The 24402-nt window shown below is 50.6% G+C and overlaps 1 protein-coding gene across 2 annotated transcripts in view; it reads left to right on the plus strand.

Annotated features, from left to right (window-relative positions):
* The window catches only part of PODXL (podocalyxin like), a 44991-nt gene that overhangs the window by 9751 nt on the left and 10838 nt on the right, over positions 1–24402 (plus strand). Inside the window, exon 1 of one of the 2 annotated variants that reach the window (XM_036328660.1) lies at positions 23280–23375. The exons of the other annotated variant lie outside the window; for it this stretch is intronic. Coding sequence (XP_036184553.1) covers positions 23357–23375 — 19 coding nt within the window. The 5' untranslated portion in view covers positions 23280–23356. Of the gene's footprint in view, positions 1–23279; positions 23376–24402 lie in introns of those variants that run through there. 2 annotated transcript variants of the gene reach the window in all.

The raw sequence follows: 24402 nt of genomic DNA on the forward strand, positions 1-24402 counted from the left end.
TGCGTGGATCTCATCCACCTTCAGGCTCTCATTTTTCCTGGGAGCCGGGAGCCACATGGCTGAAAGGGTGGGGAGAGCATCTTGTTTGCTGAGTCACTTGCTTGCATGTGTTTTCCAAGATGCTGCCAGCACCTAAAGCGCCCCTCTCACCTAAGGCGCCCCTAGACAGTGGTCGGCAAACTGCGGCTCGTGAGCCACATGTGGCTCTTTGGCCCCTTGAGTGTGGCCACGAAGTTTCAATCACACTGTACGTGCGCACCCGCACGTGGTATTTTGTGGAAGAGCCACACTCAAGGGGCCGCAGTTTGCTGACCACTGCCCTAGCACATAAGGCTCCCCTCACAGGAAGGTCCCTGAGCTCAGCTCAGTTCAGCAAGCACAGGGAACCCCAGCTCAGGCAGATGCAACTCTGCACGCCAGCCCTAGGGGGCGCTGCCGAGTAGTGTTGTCTGGGTCTCGGCCTGCTGCTCCCTTTCCCCAGCCCTGTGCTATCAGCTCACTCCCCAACATATCCCCTCTTCCAGCCAGGCTGCATTCATCTGGAGACCCAAGAGCACTGCCCAGAGTGGCTTCTCACCCTGACAGCCACAGTTGGCCCAGTCACGAGGGAGCTTGTGCTGTGGACACCTGGCTCTCCTCCCCTTGGTATCCTGGGAGCTGGCACTTGGGTGGAGAAACACTTTGGCTTTTACTCCCAGGCCCAGGGAGATCCTAGAAGTCTGGTCCTGACCACACAGAATCACATCTCTGAATTCCATTTGCTTTTTTGGGCAATCCTGCCACCCCAACTATAACTGCCCCGGGGCCTCCAGTTAATTAAGCTTTATGTATTATGTGTGTGGGGTGTGGTGGCAGGCATGGAGCAGATACTCAGGAGGGTCCATCTGAGTCGGGTGTCGACTAGAGAGCAGAGAGAAAACGAAAACAGGTTTGCAAGAGGAAGATGCTGCACCACTCGGGGCAGAGCGCTCCCTGCGGACCTCAGTTTCCTTATCGGAGAGGAGCTGGTCCAGGAGTTCTCGGGGACCCTCCTGTTCCCCATTTCTTGGTCATCTGGATGACTTGACCTGCCTGATGATTTTGGCCTCAGAACTGCTGGCATAATGGGACTGGGTTCAAGTGTGTAGATGCACCCAGTGGGGCTGGGGGAGGGAGGCTGGGGGAGCCTTGATTGGACAGCACTGAGGCTTTGAGTCAGTGGATATGGCTGGAGGCGAGGGAAGCTGTTCCCACTGCAGCTGGCTGCTGGGGACAGCCAGCAAGAGACACCTTGAATTCCTGGATAATGTGAGGGAGGACGTGCGTACATGTTCCCTGTTGTCCTGAGATGCCCTGTCTCCTCACCACCAGCCTCCCCATCCAGTGGCCAGGAGAGGGAGCAGGAGCATAAGGGCCTATGTGTCCTACTGCAGCGATGGATGGTCACCTCTGTGCCGCAGGAATCTGTGTATATATACATATGTTTATTTATTTAGAATAAACACCTTTATTACATGAGCTAAGATAGAAGGGAAGAGGATGTATTTGCCTTCCCGGCCTTGATTTCCTGCAATTAGAGCTCCAGCCCCTGGCCCTCTCACATAGCCATCTGCTTGGCCACGCTGGCCTGGTCTCGAGCGATGCAGGCAAGAAGCCTGCCTGCTGGAGCTGCCCCTCGAGAAGACCGCTGATTTTGGCGTTCTTTTTCCTTTCATCAGATTCCTTCTGAATTTTCTTTGATCGTTTTCTATCAAATTCTCTTCCTCATCGGGAGTAGCGTGGCCGAGGGGTGGTGCCTAGTGGGACTTGCACGACTGTGGGTACCGGGCGCCGTCAGTGAGCACGCTGCAGTTCTTTTCGGGGGGCTTGCTGTGGACCAGCTCCTGTGGGGCGCACACAGACACCAATATTCCCTGTTTTGCGTGTACAGCACTCGGAGCCCCAGGAGGAGTGGCCCACGTCCTGGCCCTTGTTGCCTCCTGCACGTGGACTGTGTGCGCGGCGGGAGCTGATCTCCGTGCCGGCAGCAGGACGTCCCAGCTCATGTTTCCACTTCTTGTGCCGGGGCTTTCTCTTGCTCCCTGTCTTGCAAGCGCTTGTACCAGTTGTTCTGAGCGATGCCCATGGCTCGGTGCCGGCTGGAAAGAGCCCGCAAGAACTTTTAAAACATGCAGTGCCTGACTCTTTAGTCAGGGGCACTGACCTCTTTTTCCTTAGATTGTCAGATTTTAAAAAAGGACAGTGGCCAACACAACAGTAGCCATCTGGTGTGAATGAATCAAAATTATACCTTTTTTTTTTGGTCAGATTGGCAAAATATGTCTTTTGCTGCAGAATTTAGTGATTAGTTTCTGTGTGCCATGAGATGGAAAGGGTTGAAAATCACCATCACTGCCCACGAGTTCGAGAAGCCAAAGAAGGTGTGACCAGGTGCCCTGTACTCTGCCCATCTGCCCCTTGTCAGGGTGGGAGTAAGTGATGTCCAGGGTCCCTTTAGTTCTGATGTTATGACGCAGGGATGCAGAGGGAATTGATGTCTGCGTAGCTCCCTGCCTCTCTGCCCTGCTTCCCCAGCCTGAGGGGTGAGCACCAGCCCCTCTCTGGCTGCCGCTGCAGGTGGGATGCCATCACTGTAAAAGCAAAGACCGGTCTGTGAGGGGAGATGAGAAAGGCAGTGCCCCTGGGCTCAGCATCTCTGAAATCGCGGGCCCTGGGTTGTGCCACCCTCCAGAGCACCCGCTTTCCAGGTGGGACATGTGAGGCCGGAGGACGGTGCTGATTGGCCCAGAGTCATGTCTTGAGGCTCCGAAGCCCCTTCCACGTCAGGTGCGCCTTCGTGCTCTGTGCGCAGAGGGGGCCGAATGAACTTGACCTGGACGCCTGCACTCTGCACCCACCCGGCTGGGGAGCAAGACCGGAAACGCAGCGAGGAGAGTGGAGAAAGAAGTTGGATGGGGAGCGGGGGAGGCGTCGGGCAAGAGGCGGTGCCTCCCCTGCCACACCCCAGCCTAGCTTCAGTAGCAGTCACGCGTGATCCCAGAAAACCTGACCCCTGGCCTGGCCCGAGAACCTTCCCAGGGAAGCGTTTCTCTCTGCTCCCAGATTCTTCTGAAGAGAGCGGTGAGAGCACCCCGCGTGAGCATGTGTGCCCGTGTTCACCTCGCAGTCTCCCTCTCTGCTGTCGCTAGGCCTCGGTGACTTTGAGGGAGACATTTCCAGCTGTTTGGACACCTGGCTCCAACCAGGGCTGGCGCTGGGACCCTTGGTTCCCTTCCTTAGGCGGAGCCATAGGAAACCGAGCTTCCTTGACTGGCTCCTGGGGACAACTTGGCTTTGTTTAAAAGGAACGATGGTGGCTTTTAACTAATCTCCCCCTCCACCCCGCCCTTAGTGGGGATGGGGGGAGGGCTGTTCCTTGAGAAGTTGGTTCTTCTTAGGCAATATCCCTATCAGACTCCACTCACTCCCCCGGGGGAAGCCAAGGGCTCTCCCACCTTCAAGCACCAGACAAAGCCAGATGCCCCGCTCTGTGGGGAGTTGCCTGCTTTTCCTACCTCCAAAAGCAGAGTCTGGCCTTTATTGAACCCGCTGTGCCGAGTAAGGGGGCGCCTGAGGAGCCTGCTAGCTGAGCCTGAGCCCAGCGCGCGCAGACCTGCCCAGGGGACCGAGTGCTGATGTGGATTGTTGTGCAGAGAGGAGGATGCAGGTGTTATTCCTGGAAGGGGTGCACTCTCTCCAGGGCAGAGAAAGCGTTGGGAATTTGGAGAGGTCCCTGCGGCCTTCACCTTCCACCGGGCGGAAACCCGGCTGCCTGGGAACGTCACAGGCCCAATTTCACAGAACCCTCTCACTGGCCCCAGAGGCCACTGTCCGTCTATGCTGCACTTCCTTCTGGCTCCTGGCCCTTGTTTGTTTTCACCGGGACTGGAGCCGGGTCCCTGGCGGAGGTTTCCAGGAGTGGCTCAGAAACCCTGCACATCTGGTTATTTTCATGGCTTCAGGAGGTGGCGTGGGAATGACAACGTGCTCTCTCCGAAAAGTAATTACCAAGGTTGTTTTTGAACTGACTGCTGAGGGAAGAGTCAGGTGCCAAATGCGTGCACTTTGGCTGTGGAAGTACGTGTGGGCCCGAGGACTCAGCGTAGTAGGTGCGCCTGGGGCCGGACGGGGCCAGATGAGAAGTTGTGTGAGCCCTGTGCCGAGGTGGCCCCAGCCCTGTGCCATGGTCGCCCAGCCCTGTGCCGTGTGGCCGTTTGGGAGGCAGCAGAGCACTGTGCTCCACAGATGGCCTGCTCCCCCACTCTTGCAGGTCCTGTCTCCCCAGCGTCCTCCCCCGCCTCAGAGGGAGATGCAGACGGCATCACATGTAAAGCTCTCGGCTCGGTGTCTGGCTGATATGACAAGGCCTTCGTAAGTGCTAGTTGCATAAGTTGAAGAGTAATGATGATCCCCTGTTTTTGATGGACTTGTAGAAAATTCCATCACATGAAGAGAGGAGGCAGATGTGCACACTGGTGCCCCGCGGCGGCGTCAGACCCTACAGGCAGCGCCCTGCCCTCCGGCCCCAGAACTCCAGGCACCGACAGGAAAACGCTTCCCATCCAGCCAGGCCTGCTGCTCTGTGGATTCGGAGTATTTTGACATTTCCCCCCAAAGCTTATACATGTTTTTGAAAGTTCATTATGTTCCAAGACAGCTATTTCTCTCTCTGTTGACAGGCAAGGACCGAGGCCCCCGTGGGCCCAGCTCACACAGGCCCGTCTCCCACCCCCTCTGTGGAGGCTGCACGTGCAGCACGTCTGTGGTCCTTGCTTGGAATATCTTAAAGGCGAGCTGAAGGGCACTCTGCCTCCTCGGGGTGCGGCCTGTGGCTCTGGCCTTTGTGCAGGGGCCCTTCCTGGCAGGGAGGTCAGCTCAGTCAGCCGGACATCACAGGCCGCTGGGTTGGCAGCTCCTGGGCACGCCGCCCGGTCAGACAAATCAGGATTCCCATGGCCTGCAGCCGGCCAAGGGATTAGGAGGCCTTGAAAGGGCCTTGTTTGGAGGAGGCTAGTCCTCTCTCCAGCCCGGAAGCAGCCTGGCCCCTTCCCTGGGCAGGCTGGCCAGCTCTCCTGGTACATGAAGCCTGACGCACTGGTCCCGGCCTCCAGGGGTCAGCACCTGCACACCCTCCTGTTAGGACAGTGGCTACGGGTGGCCGAGGCAAGCCCAGGAGGGCCCTCCACGTGGGTGGGAGAGGAACCAGAGGGTGGCAGGGGCTCCACCACAGGCAGGGCAGGGCCGCACCCGTGGGTGGACAGTTGATTGGATTCCAAGCTCTTTTCTTACCTCTCTGCCTTCAGCCACAGACTTAAAATAATGAGTAATCCCAAGAATGTGTTTAGAAGCTTCCTGCTCAGGAGCTCTTTCCTGTTCCGGCTTGGGGGCGGGGCTCTGCCCTCTGACCCTCACCTGGAGAGCTTCTGATGGGGTAGGGTGGGGTGGGGTGGGGTGTGCAGCCAGCTCTGGCCTTTGATTGTCAGTAGGTCACTGAAGCCACCCCTCTGAATCCTGTGGAAGGAAGGCCTCTGAGCTGGCCGGCCAGGGAGGGAGTCGAGAGCAAAACCAGACCTCCCAGCTCCCTCGCCGCACCCACCACTCCAGCTCTCCTGGCCCCTGCACTAAAGCCCACATTTGATGATAACTGGCTCGCTTGGGGGGCAACGACGGGGGGGTGGTGGTGGTGTCTGCAATGACAGAGCTGAGTGGTGTGGCCTGAGATTCCACGTGGGGGTGGCATCTGGGAGCGAGGGAGGAGCTCAGGCCTGGAGCCAGCCTGCCCGCCTGGCTCAGCTCCTGCCCATGCCCTGCGGGACCAGCAGCTCAGCCTCTTGAAGTGCAGACATCTGTCCCCCGGGGGCATGAGCTGCGGAGTTAGTGGGAGTTAGTGGCAGCCCTGCCCACAGTGGCCATGCATGGGAAGCCACGCAGTGAGAATGAACAGCGTACAGCTCGGGAAGGATGCAGTGGCTCTCCCGGAGGGTGCGTCGCACAAATAAGATGCCCAGGGAATGCAGCCAGACCCAAGAGTCAGTACTGTGCGATGCCACTGATGTACATTCAAAAGCAGGCAAACCAACCCAAGGTGTTTAAGATGGAAGAGGTCGCCCTGGGGGTGGAGCGTGGCTTCAGGGGACACAGGATGGGCCTCTGAGATTCCGCGTCCCATTCCGGGATCTGGGTGCTGGTGACGTGTGTGTTCCTGTGGCGTGTGATTCTCTGAGTGTGATTCTTGGATACAAACACTCTGTGAAGTGAATGAGGAAGGGGATGTTCTCTGAACACAGCAGGCACTACTGGGAGCCCAGGGCAGAGCCACTGAGCAGGTGGGCGGCCCAGGCCTGGGTGTCCTTCTCGGCGAAACCGAGGAGGAGAGAGGCCCTGGACCAGGGGCTGCCGGCCCCAGAGGAGAACAGACAAGGAGCCTAGTTAGGTGCACCAGCTGTCTACCCCAGCCTTGTGTGTCGTTGGCCATTCCAGTGAGGGTCAGAGAGAGGGCAGCACCAGGCGGGACACACTTAGTGTCCCCTGGGGATGGGGTGCTGTGCAGGTGCCAGTGGTCCTCGGGGAGTGGCCACAGATCTTCCTCCAGGAGTGCCATTGCTGGTAAGTGGTCACAGCCACACAAGGAGGGGAAGCCGGCACCTACGCTCACCTCTCTGAGGGGTGAGTTATTGGAATGCGGTGCTCTGAGATTTTAAAATTCATACTTGTTTGTGTGTGAAGTTGACAATGTAGATGTTTCCCTTTGTCTGCGATGGGATTTGCAAATACTTCTCTCAGTTTCTAATAGGGGGCTAGTACAGGTGGCGTTGGGTTCTTCAGGGACCACAGGATTGGGTCCACAGCGGGGTAAAAGCCTAGGCTCCCAGCCCCCGACAGGAGGGATCGTGTGCCTCGGGGGTGCACAAACTCGGGCTCAGCCACCTGTGTTTGTAAGTAAAGGGCATGGGAACGCAGCCGTGCTCATTTAGGTGCATGCTGCCTGTGGCTGCTTTGGGGGTACAGTGAAGTTGAGTAGTTGCAGCAGAGACTGTATGGCCCGCAAGGTCTACAATATTTACTCTCTGGCCCTTTACAGAAAAAGCTTGGCAGACCCTGTGAGACATTACTGTGTCCCAATGCCATTATCTACAAATGGGAGGCAAGGCCCATGAAACGAAAGTGGCTTGCCTGAGTAGTAGCCCCAGGCGGAAAACCAGCCCCCCACTCCTAGCTGGTCCTCCTCAGGGCCCCAGGTGCGCGGAGAGAAAGCTGCCCCTCAGTCCCACCCTGCCCCGAGTCACCCGATTTCCCACGTGCTGTGGGACTGAACAGGTCAGCTCACCTTTCTGCACTCCTGTGCTTCTGTTTTAGCTTCTAGGTATGGATTGATTTGAGAGAGCGAGAAGCATGGATTTGTTGTCCCACCCATCCATGTCTTTACCAGTTGATTCTCATACGTGCCCTGACTGGGGGTCAAACCAGCAACCCCGGCGTATCGGCCAGCATGGTGCTCCAACCAACTGAGCTACCCGGCCAGGGCATGGACTTCGGTTTCTGAATAGTGGAAACTTTTGGGGGTTTTCACCATTGAGAGGCCACATAAAAGCCGGCCCTCCGTGGACGGCTGGTACATTTTAATCCATGAGTTCCCGCCCTCTTCAGAGCCAGACTTATCAGACTTTCCTCTGCATCCCCACCGCCCAGGGTGGGCTGGGAAGGAGGCCCAGGTGCTGTAGCTGGCTTCTCGGGGGAGGAAACCCAGACCCGACCAGGCCATGGGCACGCCCAGCATACCCCTCCCCGCGTGGCCCCTGACACCAGGCGCAGGTCCCTAAACAGCCCCCAGAAAGGAGGCCAGGCTGCGAGCCTTTCCCTGAGACTAAGGTCTGGGGTCCATGTCAGGGCAAAACTCAGGCAGCTGGCAGGGAAGCCCTCCCTCCTCACCCTGCTCTGACTCCCCAGGCTTCTCTGAGGAGGTGAGGAAGCTCTTCCTGGATCCAGGCCCCTCCCTGCTCACCCCCTTGTCCGGGAATTCGCTGGGCCATGGCCACCCTGGTGCTTCATCGGCCCCTCACCTCTCCCCTAAGTGGCCGTGCCTCACTGGGGACCCCGAGGAGAGCCCCGATGGGTGAGGAAGTCTGTGTCGAGTCACGGCCTGTGCAGGCGTGAGCATCCCGGGAGGAGGAGCAGGCAGGCCTGTGGCAGGAGGTGTGGGGGGCGTGATTCTGTGGGCCTGGGGTAGCATCACTGCACTTTCTATGTGCAGGCACTGCTGTCAGCACGTAAAGGTCTGACTCAGGCACTGTTCTTACCCTCCTCCCTGGTGACAGGGAGACTGAGGAACAGAGTCAAGACACTTGCCTGGCACACGGCCTGTGTGTGGTAGAACAGGGACCTGAACCCAGATGGTCTGGCTAAAGTGTGCTCTTAGCCACTGTTTCTGGGGGGTGCAGGTGGGGAGAGAGGAGGGGGCACACAGTGGGACTGGGCAGGGGTGTGTGCAGATTGGAGTGGATGCCCTTAGGCCAGCGGTTCTCAACCTGTGGGTCGCGACCCCTTTGGCGGTCGAGCGACCCTTTCACAGGGGTCTCCTAAGACCATCCTGCATATCAGATATTTACATGACGATTCATAACAGTAGCAACATTACAGTTATGAAGTAGCAACGAAAATAATTTTATGGTTGGGTCACAACATGAGGAACTGTATTGAAAGGGCCAGAAGGTTGAGAACCACTGCCTTGGGCTCTGGACCACACTGCCAGGTGTAGGGGACGGGGAAGCAGGATGATTTGCGGGCTTGGGGCAGAAGAGGTGGGGTGAGGTCCCTGGCCTTGGAGCCCTCGCCCGCAGGGAAGGGGGTCCCCATTGCTGGGAGACGGCATGCCGGACAGGGGCTGCCCTCTCCTGCCCAGGGAAACTGCCAGACGAGGACCCACCCTGGGAGTGAGTGTCGGGCGGTCCAGCTGGAACAAGCTGATAAGGGCTGAACAATTCCAGATTTGAAGAATGCCCGGAATTATCTCCCCTGATGGGGCAGCTCTGGGCCCGGCGGGGAGAGGAACGGGGAGAGGCGGTGCTGAGGAGCCAGGCCTGATCCCCCCTAGGGTGCTGTCCTGCTGTCCAGAGGCCCCAAGAGAACAGGGGAAGGGACAGGGCTGTGGGGAGGGGGCCAGAACCTGTGGCCACGTTGACTCGGTCTGCCTGGCAGTGAGGAAGGCAGGTTGGGACCCTGCCCTTCCCCAGACATTGGAGCCGACCTTCCTGCTATTTTTATTCTCATTATTAACCTCCACCCCAGCCCCTGTCCCTAGTCAGCTTGGGCTGCTGCAAAACCCATAGCCTGGGTGGCCTAAACAATAGGCAGTTCCAGGGGCTGGCAATTCCAACTCAGAGTGGCCGCGTGGCAGGTCCCGGAGACCCCCGCTGGCTTGTAGACCTCCGCCCTCCCGTGTCCTGACATGGCAGAGACAGGAAGTTCTGGGGCCCTTCCTCTAGTCTGAGACACTAACCTTGGGCATGGGGGGGGGGTGTCTGCTCTCATGACCCCATGTGAACTTTCCAAAGGCCCCACGTCCTAGTAGCATCACATTGCTGGGTAGGACTTCAACGTATGAATTTTGGGGGACACCAAACATCCAGACCATAGCACCTCATATGCCAGGGAAGTTGACCAGGTGCATCTTTGGGGTCCTTGGCCCAAGCAAGGGGCTGTTTGGAGGGGTATAGAGAGGAGCCACAGAGGTCATTACCCTATTTTTCAGATGGGGACCTGTGCCAGGATGAAAAATGTCCCCCTCTCCCAAAACATACATGTCAACCCCGAAGCCTGTGGTTATCACCTTAGGTGGACAAAGGGTCTTCCCAGATGTACTTAAGCTAAGGACCTTGGGATGAGGTCACCTGGGTTACGTGGGTGCTTGTTGACAGGTTGACTTGGCCGTCGTACTTTTCTCTGACATGTTTCCTTATAAGAGACAGAGAGGAAGAGGCGGCAACGTGATCATGGCGACAGATTGGAATGATGCTGCAAGCCAAGGAATGCCAGCAGCTACCAGAAGCGGCAGGGAAGGTTCCCCCGTGGAGGCTCCGGGGGAGGCAGACCTGTCACTCGTCGATTTCAGACTTCTGGCCTCCAGAACTCTGAGAATGAATTTCTGTTGCTTTCAGCCACCCAGTTTGTGGGAATTTGAATGGCAGCCACAGGAAACTGATACAGGACCCCATCTGTACAGAGAGGGTCTGGGCAGAGCTGGGAGATCACCACAGCTGGCTGATGACCACAGCTGGCTAGGAGAGGTGAGGCGAGGCCGCCTCCCCACTCCCCTCCCCCAGCTCCTGGTCCAGAGCTCCGACCTTTGCCCATAAGCCCCTTCCTGGTGTGTCCACCCAGGCCGGGCTCCCTCCCCCTCCCGCCCCCACCAACCTGGTTAGGACCTGTGTGTGTATGGGGTGGGAGTAGTGGGATCAGCCTTCTTAATGCCACAGAGGAGGAGTATTTATAAAAGGTGGGTACAAGCTATTGAGATACCCAGGGCAGAACCGCAGAGCAGATACCAAGGACAGGCCCCGCACAGGCAGAGAGGGATGGAGAAGGGCGTCTTGGTGGGAGGCAGGGAGTACTCAGCTCAGCAAGAGGAGGTGGTGGGAAAGGATGACCAACTCTGCCAGCGGGGACTGCAAGGCCGCTGGAATCGGGGCGTTGCCTTATTTTATAAAACCCCGGAAGCACAGAGGTGGGGACCTCACCTGGGAGGGGGGTTGGATCACTTATTTCAAAACAAGGGAAGGAAGGAGAGCGAAGGGGCCTGAATGCAGTGTAAAGAGAGGACATCTGACATATGGCGCTGGGGTGGGGTTCGGTGAGGGGTCCTGGCCAGGCCACCAGTGGGCTCCTAGGGCAGCCCAGGTCCCTTACTGACCCAGGAGTTTGGGGCCTGCATCCTTTCACAGCCCCTATCATAATTTCCACTGTAATTAACAGCTGCTACCTAGAAACCTGGCAATAAAGGAGTTGGGGTCTGAGGGGGGGGCGGGGGGAGGGTGTCCTAGAGAGCTGGGAGGGGCTGAGGCTTCAAGCAGATTGAACTGAGGCAGCATCGCCACCCCCTCCCCTTCACTGGCAGTGTCTGGGGTGGGGGGTGGGAGGGAAGAGGGAGAGGTTCACAAAGCAGATGTCACATGTTGGAAAAGCAGGTCAGACAGTTCTCGGAAAGGGACAGCCAGGCCTCGGAAGTGGCTGGTTAGGATGGCTCTTGGTCACAGCAAAAGCAGGCTCGGGAACGTGCACCGCGTCCGGCGTGGGGAAGCGCCCTCGCATCCTCAGGGCCTGCAGAAAGCATCTGGCCCATTTCACAGATGTGTTTCTTTCTCAGAGGCCAAGACCTCGCCCAAGGCCCCGGGCACCAGAGGCAGAACCAGGACGAGAAGGTGCAGGTCTCTGATTTCCCAGCCCGAGCGCTTTCCGCTGTCACACGAGACCTCAGCTTATCCTGCCTGGTCTCTGCCCTTTCACGGTGCCCCCTGGGAGCTCTCTGGTTTTATTTCCCTGGAGACAGCAGCAGCTGGGGGAGGTGAGCTGGGGTAACAAAGGAAGGAGAGGTGGACGCCGGTGTCCAGGCCAGAGCCTCCCAGCTCTGCCTTCCTGCCCTCCTTCCACACACCCTCTTCCTGGGGCATTCTTTGGAGTTTCCTTTCCCGCTATTAATAGTGGAGAGTCAGTCCCAGGTCTGTCAGTAGCCAGGAGCAGGAGGAAACCGGCCCTCGCTGAAGACTCAGGGCAGCATTCTCCTCACCCCAGGGGAGAAGACTGGGTCGCGTCTCCTCCCACTCGCATCCACTCCCCACTGAGATAAGCATGTGGACCAACAGTCACGTCCCGGTGTTGTCCCCTGCACCACACTCATTTCAACACAGCCTTCCAGACAGCTTCATGTCATCTCCGCCCTGCAGATACCTTACCCCCTGCCCGAGGCTCCCCATCCCTCCCTCCTCTCCATCTCAGTTGGGGAACAGGGACCTCAGTAGTCACCTGCATACACAATGAAATGCCCCAGCCTCCCGTTTTCTGGAGCTTCCCCATCGCTACTTCACTCACCCTTCCGTTTCACACCCCGAATGCTATCACCAACACAAGCTGCCCACCTCTGAAACGTGAGCATTTCATTCTCATTTCCTATCCACCCATCTGTCTTCTTTTTTTTTTAAATATATATATATTTTTATTGATTTCAGAGAGGAAGGGAGAGGGAGAAAGAGGTAGAAATACCAATGAGGAAAGAGAATCATTGATTGGCTGCCTCTTGCAAGCCTTCCACGCCCCCATCCCCCTTACTGGGGATCGAGCCCACAACCTGGGCATGTGCCCTAACTGGGAATCAAACCTGGGACCCTTCAGTCCGCAGGCCAACGCTCTAAGTCCGCAGGCCAACGCTCTGTCCACTGAGCCAAACCAGCTAGGCCCCATCTGTCTTTGTCATCCAGTATTTCACAATCCATCGTAAACCACCCCTACCTTACAAATATCAAGTCCCTTGCACCCTCTTCTGCCATCATACTCACCTAGCAAACCCATTCCCACAGGAACCCTGCCTCCATTTTTCTGTGCCTGTGCCAAAGTAGCGGAACACTGCTAAGGTAAAATCACACTCTAGCTGATTGGATTTATTTTATTTTTTTAAGTATATTTTTTATTTCAGAGAGAAAGGGAGAGGGAAAGAGATATGAAACATCAATGATGAGAGAGAATCATTGATTGGCTGCCCCCTGCTCGCCTCCCACTGGGGACTGAGCCAGCAACCCAGGCATGTGCCCTTGACCGGAATCGAACCCAGGATCCTTCAGTCCATGGGCCGACACTCTATCCACTGAGCCAAACCAGCTAGGGCTGGATTCATTTTAAATTCATGATTTTGTGCCTCAATTTGGCACCAATACTATGAGGCAGTCATCCTTTTTTTCTCTAGCACAGTGATCCTGAAAGCGTGGTCCTCTGCCCATTAGCATCAGAACCACTTGGCAACTTGCTATGCAAGTTCTTGTGCTCTATCCCAGACCTGCTGAATCAGGAACTCTGGGGTTGGGGTCTCTGGGGCTGGGGTCTCTGGGGCTGGGGTCTCTGGGGCTGGGATGTCTGGGGCTGGGGTCTCTGGGACTGGGGTCTCTGGGGTTGGGGTCTCTGGGGCTGGGATGTCTGGGGTTGGGGTCTCTGGGACTGGGGTCTCTGGGGCTGGGGTTGGCAGCTGGTGCTTTAACAAGGCCCCCGGGTGACCGATGCTACCAGTGGAGAACCACTCTCCTCATCGGCTTACTTTCCCATTTCCAACATGAGAGTTCATGCTTTTCCCTTCCTCGTAACTCCTCCTCCTCTCTGATGTCCTTTATGTGAGTACAGCAGATTTCATCTAGCCTTGCTTGAGAAAACGGAAGCTGTCAAAGGGAAATTGAGGTCTCACTACCCCAATTACAAATGCACTGACATGTCTCTGTGCATCTTCCCTCGGGTTTCAAAGGCGGCCGTGCCTGGCCCTGTGATGAAGTGCGGTGCTCCCTCCACCGGGGGTTCTGGATCAAACCCATGCCCTCCTCTTCTGCACCTTAACGACCTGATGAGACAGTAGAGCTGGGACAAACCAAAAGCAGCGTTTTTATCAGCTCTAGCGTCTCCTGCCTCCAAAAAGGAAAGCTTGCTTTAGACCAGCTTCCGCCAGGGACTGCCACATTTCTCTGCCCCTCTTCATGCCTGACCTCTGATAAGTGATCTACACACACAGCCCACTGCCCTACCACCCACCCACTGTCAGTCCGCTCCAGGCAGGCTCCCCCTGCGCTGATCCCAGTGAAAGTGTAAGTGATCTGATTACCAGAGACCTCGGTGTTGCTGAGTTCATCAGTCAGCACAGACGATTCCCTCTTTGCAAAAACAATCAAACCAATAAATCAGAAGGCCCTGTTGTATCTTCCTATTTTCCCCAGAAATAGCTGTTATCCTAAACTTAGTATTAAATTCTGTAAACTTCTAATAATATTTTCTGTTCCTGTCTCAAAAATTGTAGGTAGTTTTGTCAATTTTTGAACCCTATAAATGTAACCATCTAAGTATTCTTGTTCTTGCTTTTACTGGTCACTATTATTTTTAGATTTACTCATGATAATATATGCATTGTATAATAAAAATATAATACACATTCACTGATTTTGTTCAGTGTCATTGAGTATATTCCATTATATGAATATATCATAACTTTTTTTATCCATGTTACTGTTAATAAACATTTGCTTGTTACCTATATGGAGCCAATACAAAAAATCCTGTTAGGGGCATTCTTATGAACACATCCTGATGTATACATGTAGGCATTTTACTAGGGTAAGTGCCTAGTGGTACATATGAAAACTGTAGATTGAAAACTATGGGTGTGTTACACTTTACTGGGTAAGGTCATTGTGCTTGTACCAATTTACACCACTCTGTATTTTTGCTACCACTTGCCAATCCGGTGTGTATGAAGTGATAATTCTTATTTAATTTAGTATTTCCCAAATTACTAACATTTCCACATGTTTATAGGCTATCGGTGCTGCTTTTTTTCTGTGAAATACCTATTTGATTCTTTTGTCTATTTTTCTATTGGGTTGTTTTCTTACATATAGATGTTTTTTAAAAAATATTTTTTAGATACTAATCTTTTATGACTACAGATGTTGCAACTATTTTCTCCTGATTTCTTTTTATTTCCCTTTTGGTCTCTTTTTTTTTTTTCCTGCCCTGTGTTTTTAAACAATTGTAGATTTACAGAAAAATTGAAGTGATGATCCAGAGTTCATATACCTTTTCTTCAGCTTCCCCTAATGTTAACATCTTACATAACCACTGTACGTTTATCAAAACTAAAAAATTAACACTGGTACAATACTTTTAACTAAATAAACTACAGAGCATTCATATTTTACCAGTATTTTCACTAATGGTCTCTTTTGTTCCAGGATATGACATTGCATTTAATCATGTCTTTCTTTTAATGTGTGGCAGTTTCTTCGTCTGTCCTTAATTGTTCCAAACCGTAGTAGTTTTTAAGAGTACTGATTGGATATTTTGTGGAATGCCTTTTAATTTGGGCGTGTCTGATGTTCTTTCATGGTTAGATTGGGATTATGTCTTTTCAGAAATAAGACCTTATCAGGGGACCTGATGACTTATGGCTAGTCATGACTTACCATTGGTGATGATAGCCTTGATCATTTGGTTAAGATGATGTGTCTTCCAGGTTTCTCCACTAAAATGTCACTAGTTTTCCCTTTCTGTCCTTCTTTAGAAGAGTCTAAGACTGGCCACATTCAGATGGAGGTGGGGAAGGGCGTTTCTCTTGCAGGAGGGAAGAGTATCGACGGGTTTTGGAATTTTTCTGCAATGATGATTTGTTTCTTCTGTCCCATTTCTTTTATCCAATCATTTATCACCATGGACTCATAGATAATTATCTTATTCTTTTGGTTCCAATGCAATATATTTTTTTATTTTGTTACTTAAATTGTTCTGGGGTTGGCCATTGGGAGCTCTTTGTCTTTTGGACTTGCCCACTCCTCCCACCCCCACCCAGCACTTCCTTACTTTTGGGCATTACAAGATGTCCCAGGCTCGTCTGACATTTTCTCTCCGTCAGCACTAGGATCAGGTCATTTCTCCAGGGAGCCTGGCTCCTTTTGTGGGACAATGACTGGGTTACACTTGATGCTACTGGTTGTCACTACTTTGAGACCCTCTCAGTGGACAGAGCTAGGAGATATATGTTTGTGTACTGACCCATGTACGCACACAAACATACAGTGGGGCCTTGACTTACGAGTTTAATTCGTTCGGAGACCGAGCTCGTTAAGGAGCTCGTTAACTCAAATTACTCTATCAAATCGGCGGAGAGACAGCTGGTATCTCAAAAACTCGTTAGTCGGGACACTCGTAAGTCAAGGCCCCACTGTATACACATTTATCTACTTGTATGTATGTATGTGTACTCATATAGGAACATGAGTTTGTACTGACTTCTCTGCCTCTAACATCATATCTTCTCAGGGTTCACTCAGCTTCCTCCCCACCCGCCGGTTTATCTGTAGCTTCTCCTCCGACAGTGAAGAATCTGGCTCATGTTATTTATCATTTATTTACTGATTTGACCAACCCTGGTTTACACATAAAGTAGATTTAAAGTTGATAATCCACACCCTTGTAAGAAACAAATTTACCACTTAGAGTGCACTGTTTTTATGTAGTCCTTTTTGTCTTAGTTTTACAGTACCCATTCAGAATACCATTTCCAGTTGCTTTGGTCAACTTTCCCATCTCTCTAGCGAGGTTCTGTCACATGCATTTGTAACCTAACTAACATTTATTTTCATAGCCTCCATCAAATCCTTGATCATTTGGTTAAGATGATGTGTCTTCCAGGGATTACATCCTGGGATTTCCTGAACATCCCAGGGTTTCCCCCCTCTAAATTTGCACTAACTAGAGTTAATTCTTTTTTTTTAAATATATTTTTTATTGATTAAGATATTACATATGTGTCCTTGTCCCCACGTTACCCTCTACCCCCCCGCCCCCCCCCCCCCCCCCGCTCATGCCCTCACCCCCCGTTGTCCATGTCCATTGATTAGGCCTATATGCTTGCATATAAGTCCTTTGGTTGATCTTTCCCCCTTACCCCCACCCTCCCCTACCTTCCCTCCAAGTCCCGACAGTCCAATCAATGCCTCTCCGTCTCTGGATCAGTCCTTGTTCATCAGCTTATGTTGTTCATTATATTCCACAAATGAGTGAGATCATGTGGTATTTATCCGCTCTCCAGTTCCATCCATGCTGTGGCAAATGGTAAGAGTTCCTTTTTCTTCTTCCTCTTCTTAAAGAATACCTTTCAGCATTTCATATAATGCTGGTTTGGTGGTGATGAACTCCTTTAGCTTTTTCTTATCCGTGAAGCTCTTTATCTGACCTTCTATTCTGAATGATAGCTTTGCTGGATAAAGTAATCTTGGTTGCAGGTTCTTGCTATTCATCACTTTGAATATTTCTTGCCACTCTCTTCTGGCCTGCATGGTTTCTGTTGAGAAATCAGCTGACAGTCGTATGGGTACTCCCTTGTAGGTAACTGACTGTCTTTCTCTTGCTGCTTTTAAGATTCTCTCTTTATCTTTTGCTCTTGGCATTTTAATTATGATGTGTCTTGGTGTGGTCCTCTTTGGATTCCTTTTGTTTAGGGTTCTCTGCGCTTCCTGGACTTGTAAGTCCATTTCTTTCACCAGGTAGGGGAAGTTTTCTGTCATTATTTCTTCAAAAAGGTTTTCAATATCTTGCCCTCTCTCTCCTTCTGGTACCCCTATAATTCTGATGTTGGTACGCTTGAAGTTGTCCCAGAGGTTCCTTACACTATCTTCATATTTTTGGAATCTCTTTTCTTTTTTCTTTTTCGGTTGGGTATTTTTTGTTTCTTTGTATTTCAAATCTTTGACTTGATTCTTGGGATCCTCTTGTCTGCTGCTGGATCTCTGTAAATTATTCTTTATTTCAGTCAGTGTATGCTTAATTTCTAGTTGGTCCTTTTTCATGTCCTCCATGGTCTCACTATACTTATTGAGGGATTCATTAAATTTATCGGCGGTTTCCATAAAATTCTTGAAAAACCTTATAAACGTGGCCTTGAACTCTATATCCAATCGTTTGCTTTCCTCCATTTCTGCCATTTGTGACCTGTTTCTTTGTCTCCGCATTTTGGCAGCTTCCCTGTGTTGATAGAGTGGCCCTGCGCGCCAGGTGTCCTGTAGGGCCCAGTAGTTCAGCCTCCCCAGTTACCTGGGGTGGACACTCTTGGTGCACTCTTGGTGCCTTGGTTGTTGTAGAATCACTGGGAGGAATTGACCTCCAGGCCAATTGGCTGTGAGAATCAGCTGTGTCTAAAGTGGGAGAACTTCTGTGCTGAAGACACCCTTCTGGGGCAAGACTTGCTTCAGTGGGGCTTTGGTGCTCACTGAGTCTGCTCCCTGAGTGTGTCCCTTATGGATCTGAGGAGTTGCAGTCTGGATGGTCCCCTTCTGACCACTGGGTACAGTGGCTCCTGGATCTAAGGAGGTGCTAATTCAGCCTCTGCCTGAGGCCACACAGCAGGAGCCACGAAGAGGCTCAGCTGTGAAGCAATGCAAGCCGCTGCGGGGCCTTGGGCCTTCTCTTGGAAGTTCCGGGTCTGCCTGGCTCGGCTGCAATTAGGTACATTCACATGCAAAAGCCTCTGCCGCAGCCTGGGTGGGGCGGGGTCTCAGGGAATCCAAGGGCGGATCAAGGAGCTATGGCTGATTCTCCGCCCGGAGTCGCGGGTCTCAGTGACCCGCTAATTGCTGCAAGCACCTCTGAGGGAAAGCCGCCTTCAAGTTCGCCCGCTGCCGGACAGACCAGCTTCTCCCCCTATGAGTCCTGGGTCCCCAGAGACTTCCCGGAACCCGAGTTCAGAGCAGTCGGGAGCTTGTGATTCAAAAAGACAGCCGCGTCCTCAGGTGCCACCCCCTTTCCTCGTGCGCGCGAGCCGCCGTACCTCTGCACTTCACCTCCGCAGCGCCTCTGGCTCTCAGCGTGCTTTTCTTTCCTTCTAATTGTGGAATTTACACTCAGCCAGCCTTTCTGTTGTTCTGGATGATGTTTGCTCAGTTCTTTGCGGTAATTTTCAATTGTTGTGTGAGGCGACAATTTCTCGGTGTTTACCTATGCCGCCATCTTAGTTTCCCCCTAGAGTTAATTCTTGAAGGTGTACTGTTTTATGGGTTTCTGCAAATGCAGACTCTTGTATCCATCACCCCAATACCATATATAACAGTTCCATTGTTCTAACATGAATTCCTCACCCTCCCTCAAACCCTGTTAACCACTGATCTGTTTTCTATTCCTACAGTTTTGCCTTTCCCATAATATCATAAAAATGGAATAAAACATGTAGCCTTGACTTCTTTCATTTAAAATGTCTTTTTAAGATTCACCCATGTTACATTCATTGCTTTTTATTGATAAGGAGGCATTGTATGGGTGTATGACGATTTGTTTATTCATTCACTTGAAGGATATCTTGGTTGTTTCCAGTTTTGGGTGTAAATAAATAAGAATGGAATTGCTGGGTCATATGGCAATTACTGGGACATGCTTAACTTTAAAATAGACTGCTAAACTGTTTTTGCAGAGTGACAATACTATTTTGCATTCCCTCTGGCAGTGTCTGAGAGTTCCTGTTGAATATTTGGTATGATCAGTTGGTTTTTAGCCGTTCTAATAGGTGTGTAATGGTATTGCATCATAGCTTAATTTGTATTTACCTAATGACTAATGATGTTGAACATTTTTTCATATTTGTCATCTGTATATCTTTTTTCTTTTTTTAAAAAAAACCTGATATTTAGAGAGAGAGAGGAAGGGAAAGGGAGAGAAACATCAATGAAATCGATCCGCTGCCTCCTGCACGCCCCCTGCAGGACAGAGCCCACCACCTGGCCATGTGCCCTGACTGGCAATCAAGCCAGTGACTTCTCCGTGCATGGAACCACGCTCAACCAACTGCGCCACACCTGCCAGGGCTGTTTATCTTTGGTGATTTCTTTTCCTTGTAGATTTTTTGCCCTCTTAAAAAAATTGGGTCATTGCCCTGGCTGGTGTGGCGCAGTGGTAGAGCGTCAGCCCATGTACTGAAGAGTCGAGTGTTGATTCCGGTCAAGGGCACGTACCTGTGTTGTAGGTTCATTCCCTGGCCCCTGCAATGGAAAAAAATCAATGGGAAAAATATCCTCAGGTGAGGATTAACAACAACAAAAATTGGGTTATCTTTTTATTGTTGAGTGTTGTGTGTGTTTTTTTAATGTGTGGCGTTTTTTTTGTTTTGTTTTAGAGAGAGAAGAAGGGAAGGGACAGAGATAGAGAGATAGAAACATCAATGAGAGAGAAACACATTGATCAGCTGCCTCCTGCAGGCCCCCTACTAGGGTTTGAGCCTGCAACCCAGCATGTGCCCTGACTGGTAATCTAGTTGGATGCTTAACCACTGAGCCACACCGGCCAGGCTGTTGTTGAGTTTTAAGAGGTGAGTTTTCTCTTATTGAGCTGGGTAGGACTTCTCTTACAATGCTCAAAGGAGTGATGAGAGAGTACAGACTTGCCTTGTTCCCAAATTTAAGGGCAAAGCATTCAGTCCCTCCCCATTAATTATGATGTTGGCTGAAGGGTTACTTGGAGATATCATTTATCAGGTTAGGAAAGTTTCCTTCTATTCCTGGTTTGCTGAGGTTTTTTTTTTTTATTATTATTATCCATGAATGATGAATTTTGTCAGGAATTTTATGAATATAATAAGATGATATGATTTTTCTTATTTTATTGTCAATATGATGAATTGCATTGATTGGTTTTTAAATACTGAACTAGCCATGAGATGAACCTCATTTGATCTTGATGTATTAGCCTTTTTATATCTTGCTGGATTTTAGTGGGTCATTAGGGAAGATCAAATTAAAACCACAATGGGCGATCCATTATAGTCCATTAAAATGGCTATAACAAAAAAGACAGATGACAACAATTGTTGGGGAGGATGTGGAGAAATTGGACCCCTCATATATATTGCTGGTGGGTATGTAATAAATATGGTGCGGCCACTTTGGAAAACAGTTTGGCAGTTCCTCAGAATGCTAAATATAGACTTACCTTAAGTAACCCAGAAATTCCACTGCTCGGTATATACCCAAGAGAAATGAAAACATATGTCCACACATAAACTTGTGCACAAATGTGTAGCAGCATTACTCATAATAGCCGAAAAGTTGAAACAACCCAGATGTTCATCAGCTGATGAGTGGATAAACAACTGTGGCATATCCATACAGTGGAATGGCATTCAGCAATGAAAAGGAATAAAGAACTGACATGCTCATGGGTAAACCAAAAACAAACGTTATACTAAGGGAAAGAAGCTACTCATTGAATGAGTCATAGTCCCTGTGTGATTCCATCTGTGTGAAATGACCAGCAGAGGCAAAGCCACGGAGTCAGAGAGATTATCGGTTGCCTCGCACATGGCTTTTCTTCTGCTATGTCTTCAGTGTGCGAGTTTGCGCTCCTCTAGGTAAGAGGTTGGGTGGGTTTGAGACTTGTTGCAGCAGAGGCTGCAAGTCCTGTGAATAGTACCGGTTCGTTTCCCTGCTTGGCTGTAGGTCTCCCTTTCTCTTGCTCCCCAGAGAGTCTCTCCAGCTCCCTCCGGGCTCCACTTTTCACTGCACACTTGCTAGCATTTGCATTAATGGTGGGAAGGGCGTTTTCTGATGCTCTGAGTAACATCAGTCTTACACAGGCCCTGGAACCCGGGGCTCGAGGGTGTGGCCTCCTTGCCTTTTCTAGAAGTGAAGCTGGACTTAGCACGCATTCCTGCCCTCTCCAGGGGTAGAGAGCGCTTTTATTTTCCTGTTCCCTTTCCCAGCTGCAACGGGGTTTCCACCACTGCCTCCCGGCTATACTTCTCTGCCTTTCTCCTGCAGTTTAATTCTTTGATTTCCTAGCAGAAATAGGGAACATGAAATTGGGCAGCGTTTCATTGGTGGCATTGGTGGCTGTCGGTTTCCTCCCACCAGTGCCCTCAGGCTGTGAATTTTGTTGACTTCCACTGAAAAGTAAGGCTTTTTCCCCTCACAGGGGATGTCAGCCTACACGGTGTTTCAGCAGTGGCTCCTGTTGACTTTCTGTAGCCAGCCCCACAGGGGAACTTTCTCAAGGTTTTTCCCAGTCTTCCTGATGAGCCTGCAGGGTTCCTGGGTGGGGGGAAACCTAAAAAGGGTTTGAACCTTTCAATGTCTGCAGCTCCCAGGGCTTCCCGCTTCCACACCAGCTCACATGCGGCCTTGACCATTGACCAGTTCATTAAAAATGCTTAGTGTTCTTGCCTAACTTCGTCCTGGGTAGCGAATGCTCAGGCCCAGTTTCTCCCCGCAGCTGCCTGCCCCCAACGTTCAGCTTTCAGGGTAGCTGTTTGCTCATGACCTCAGTTCTCCCGCAGGTTCAAGAAGAGTTGTTAGTTGTCTGTTTCTCCGGCTTTTTTCTTGTTGTAAGGGTAGGAGCGATGTTATTTTTATGTTTGTTTTTGTTGTTGTTGTTGTTTTGTTTGTTTTTCCCCCAACTATCATTATTAGCTGAAACTGGAAGTCCTGTGGTTTCTTTTGATGAACATGGGTCCCTAATTCTGGTGAAGCCAAATGTGCCTTTTTTCTTGGTTTGTACTTTTCATGTTTTGTTGATTGACAATTGCTTATGAATGAATTCTTTTTACAGACACACATATTAAGGCAAAACAAACTCTGCTATAGACATTTCTTGTAAGGTTAGAATATTTGACCCTTGCATTGAGGCTTGGAGTTTCTTTGTGAGAGAATTTTAACTACCAATTTAATTTCTTTGTGAATATAGGACAAGTTATTATTTCTATTTCTTCTTGAGTCACTCTGATAAGTTGTATTTTTCTTAGGAATTTGTCCATCTCATCTGCTTCAAATTTATCAGCATTTGCTCATAATGGCCAATACTATAAATAACTGTTATTATAGTTCATATTTTGTATTTATGCCTTCTGGGTTATATTCCTTTTGATCAACGTCACCAAAGTCTTTACTATTTTATTAGTTAATGAACATATCTATTTTTGGCTTTGTTGATATTTGCTATTATTGTCTCTTGGTTTCTATTTCATTGATTTCTGCTTTTCCCTTTATTATTTCATTCCTACTATTTTTCTTTGGGTTTATTTTGCAGCTTTCCATGATCAAGTTGAAGAGTCTATAAAGGACCAGACCTGAGCTGGTCCTAAAACAGATTTGTGTAAATTACAAGGTGGCCACACCCTCAGCCCACCTGTTCCTGCCACACTGCCACCTTCCCTCACCTCATACCTGAAAGTCTCAAAGAAAGGTAGTTCCCCGTGATCAGTTGTCTGAGAAAGGGAAAGTTTTGTTGATGTATGTAATATGCTAGGACCTGGCAAGAGTGGACAGCTGTGGGATAAAGGCCCAATTGAGGGGAGACCCTAAAGGATAGTGTAAAAAGTTCTTCCAATGGGCAGGACTTTGAATAGTATATTTCATGATTTTTTTTTTAATTGAAGGTAAGCTACACTGAGGTGAGGATCTGACCAAATGTATAGGTAATAACTAATGATTTTTTGATTGGTGTTTAGGAACTTAGGATAGTGAATGGAGGATCGGTGCAAGGAGTTTTATGGAAGTGTCATAGAGGTGGACTTCTTGGGATAGAACTGGAGGATTTTTTTCTCACTCTCGATAATCAGGTGGACAAGATGACCATTGTGCCCCTCAGTAAGTTTCTTTCTGCCTCCACCTAATCATGATTGCTCTGGGGGCTCATGAACAAGTGGCCGTGGTGTAGGGAGGCAGCTAAAACAGACACGTCTCGATCTGAGTATGTTTTCCCAGATGCCATGTTCTGTCAGCAACACGAGGCACGGACGTATAGAGTGCCTTAGTCACCATCACGGTATTCCACAGAGCACACGGCGTCACCCAGGAATTCATTCAGGGCAAAATAGGAGCCTAACCCTTACAAGATGTATTCATCTTACTATGAATCCTGCATGTGGTGACATAATGTAGCAGTGGGGAATGTGGACGGAGCCCAGGGACCCTCTGTGGTGCCTCCCAGTATCTTAACACACAGGCATAACAGGAAATGGGGAAGCTCTCACTGATGGCATCCCTGAAGACTGAGCTCTCTCGTCGGTATCTAACACTAATGATGTCAGGGGTGTAAACTGAAGCCAGCCATGCTCAGTGCTGGTGGAAGTGGTGTCTTCACCAGCCAAGTTCAGGAGAAGAGTTCTGGGTGCAGTTTATGACTTAAGCCTCATTCTTCAGCCATCTCAAGTGATTTTTGTTAACTAACTCATTATCTTTTTAATAAATTCATTTTCTGCTTAAAGCAGAGTTGACTTCTAAGAACCCTGGTTTTAATAGTGGAATAAGTGGGGTTGGGGGAGCAGATTAGAAGGTTCAATTGTGTTTGAGTCCTAATCCCCAATAACTGGTACCTGGGAATGTGACCTTATTTGGAAATAGCCTTTGCAGATGTAGTCAAGGTGGGCCTTAAATCCAATGACTGCCACTGGGTATACTTTTCCTCCCATTTCCCCACACAGCCTTCTCCTTGTTATCCTTTGAGTCTTAGCATAACAGTCACCTCTGAGCTCCTTTCCTTAGCGCTCTCTCTAAACAGCTCCGCCGTGTTCTCTGTATCATTTCCTTGTTCATGCCACAAGAATCCGAGATTCCGAAGTTCTGTCTACTTGTTTAATCGCTGCCTTACTCACTGGGATGGAAGCTTCCTGAG

This window comes from Myotis myotis, unplaced genomic scaffold (assembly GCF_014108235.1).
Source record: "Myotis myotis isolate mMyoMyo1 unplaced genomic scaffold, mMyoMyo1.p scaffold_m19_p_11, whole genome shotgun sequence".
Lineage (NCBI taxonomy): Eukaryota > Metazoa > Chordata > Mammalia > Chiroptera > Vespertilionidae > Myotis > Myotis myotis.